This window comes from Malurus melanocephalus, unplaced genomic scaffold (assembly GCF_030028575.1).
Source record: "Malurus melanocephalus ecotype Western Australia unplaced genomic scaffold, MMel_1.1 scaffold_2302, whole genome shotgun sequence".
Taxonomy (NCBI): Eukaryota; Metazoa; Chordata; class Aves; order Passeriformes; family Maluridae; genus Malurus; species Malurus melanocephalus.
Window position 1 is genome coordinate 5,118 of NW_026625534.1, and position 2,510 is coordinate 7,627.

The following is a 2,510-nucleotide window of genomic DNA, read 5'->3' on the forward strand; positions in this document are numbered from 1 at the left end:
TGACCCCACTCTGGACAGGTAGTAAAGGGGAGAGGTGACAGGTGTTTTTAGGGATTTTAGGGTCAGGTAATTTTGGATTTTTTTGGGGGTGTTTCCCACATTCTGATCCCCCCAGGAGAGACGGTTTTGGGGAGGGGTCCAGTCATTTTGGGGTTTTTGGGGTTCGGTCGTTTTGGGGTCAGTAATTTTGGGTTTTTGAGAACTGATCATTTTGAGGGCTTTGTGGTCAGATAATTTTGAGGTTTTTGGGATCATGTAGTTTTGATCTTTGAAGTTGTTTCTGGGATCAGGTAATTTTGGGGTTTTTAGGATCGGGGTTTTTTGGGGTTATTTTTGGGATCGGCTCATTTTTGGGGTACCCTGACCCCCCCGTGTCCCCCAGGACAGGCAGCGGGGTTGTGTTTGGGATCAGGTAATGGGGGTTTTTTTTGGGTTATTTTTGGGATTTTTCTGGGGTTATTTATGGGATCAGCTCATTTTCGGTGTGTCCCCCAGGACAGGCAGCAGGGTTGTGTTTGGGATCGGGTTTTTTGGGTTTATTGATGGATTTGCTCATTTTTGGGGTGCCCCCCAGGACAGACAGCGGGGGTGTGTTTGAGATCAGGTAGTTTTGGGGTTTTGGGGATCAGTTTATTTGGGGGTTTTTGGGTTTATTGATGGGATTTGCTCATTTTTCGGGTACCCCTGACCCCCCTGTGTCCCCCAGGACAGGCAGCGGGGTTGAGTTTGGGATCAGGTAATTCTGGGGTTTTTAGGGTTGGGATTTTTTTGGGTTTATTGATGGGATTTGCTCATTTTTGGGGTGTCCCCAGGACAGGCAGCGGGGTTGTGTTTGGGATCAGGTTTTTTGGGTTTATTCATGGATTTACTCATTTTCGGGGTGTCCCCCCGGACAGGCAGCGGGGTTGTGTTTGGGATCAGGTAATTGGGGTTATTTTGGGGTTTTTTATGGAATTTGCTCATTTTCGGGGTGTCCCCAGGACAGGCAGCAGGACTGTGTTTGGGTTCAGGTAATTGGGGTTTTTTTGGGTTATTTTTGGGATCGGATAATTTTTAGGATTTTTTTGGGGGTACCCTGACCCCTCCGTGTCCCCCAGGACAGGCAGCGGGGTTGTGTTTGGGATCAGACAGTTTTGGTCATTCTGGGGTTTTTGGGATCAGTTTATTTGGGTTTTTTTTGGGTTTATTGATGGGATTGCTCATTTTCGGGGGTCCCCCAGGACAGGCAGCGGGGCTGTGTTTGGGATCAGGTAATTCTGGGGTTTTTAGGATCGGGTTTTTTGGGTTTATTCATGGATTTGCTCATTTTTGGGGTGTCCCCCAGGACAGACAGCGGGGGTGTGTTTGGGATCAGGTAATTGGGGTTTTTTTTGGGTTATTTTTGGGATTTTTCTGGGGTTATTGATGAGATTTGCTGATTTTCGGGTGTCCCCAGGACAGGCAGCGGGGTTGTGTTTGGGATCAGGTAATTCTGGGGTTTTTAGGATCGGGTTTTTTTGGGTTTATTGATGGGATTTGCTCATTTTCGGGGTGTCCCCCAGGACAGGCAGCGGGGCTGTGTTTGGGTTCAGGTAATTGGGGTTTTTTGGGGGTTATTTTTGGGATTGGGTAATTTTTAGGATTTTTTTGGGGGTACCCTGACCCCCCCGTGTCCCCCAGGACAGGCAGCGGGGTTATTTTTGGGATTAGGTAATTCTGGGGTTTTTAGGATCAGTTTTTTGGGGTTTTTTTTTTGGGATCAGCTCATTTTTGGGGTTTTTTTTTGGGCTTGTTCTTGGGATAGGGTAATTTTTAGGATTTTTTTTTGGGTATCCTGACCCCCCCGTGTCCCCCAGGACAGGCAGCGGGGGTTGTGTTTGAGATCAGGTAATTCTGGGGTTTTTAGGATCGGGTTTTTTTGGGTTTATTGATGGAATTTGCTGATTTTTGGGGTGTCCTCAGGACAGGCAGCGGAGGTGTGTTTGAGATCAGATAATTGGGGTTATTTTGGGGTTTTTTATGGAATTTGCTCATTTTCGGGGTGTCCCCCCAGGACAGGCAGCGGGGCTGTGTTTGGGATCAGGTAATTTTGGGGTTTTCAGAATGAGGTTTTTTTGGGTTATTTCTGGGATTTTTTTGGGTTTATTGATGGGATTTACTCATTTTCGGGTGTCCCCAGGACAGGCAGCGGGGCTGTGTTTGGGATCAGATAATTGGGGTTATTTTGGGGTTTTTTATGGGATTTACTCATTTTCGGGTGTCCCCAGGACAGGCAGCGGGGCTGTGTTTGGGATCAGGTTTTTTGGGTTTTTTTGGGTTTATTGATGGAATTTGCTGATTTTCGGGGTGTCCCCAGGACAGGCAGCGGGGCACATGGCAGGCCTGGGCGGGGGGGGCTCCCCTCCTCGGGCCCCCCCGGGCCCCCCGGCGCTGCAGCCCCGTTGGAAGCGGGTGGTGGGCTGGGCCGGCCCCGTGCCCCGACCGCGCCACGGCCACCGCGCCGTGGCCATCAAAGAGCTCATCGTGGTCTT

At 49.4% G+C, this 2,510-nt stretch overlaps 1 protein-coding gene across 1 annotated transcript in view; it reads left to right on the forward strand.

Moving 5' to 3' along the window:
- LOC130587709 (uncharacterized) overlaps positions 1 to 2,510 on the forward strand; it is an 8,472-nt gene that overhangs the window by 3,068 nt on the left and 2,894 nt on the right. The window contains exon 3 of the mRNA XM_057388684.1: positions 2,336 to 2,505. Within this exon, the coding sequence (XP_057244667.1) occupies positions 2,336 to 2,505 (170 nt within the window). The remainder of the gene's footprint in view (positions 1 to 2,335; positions 2,506 to 2,510) is intronic.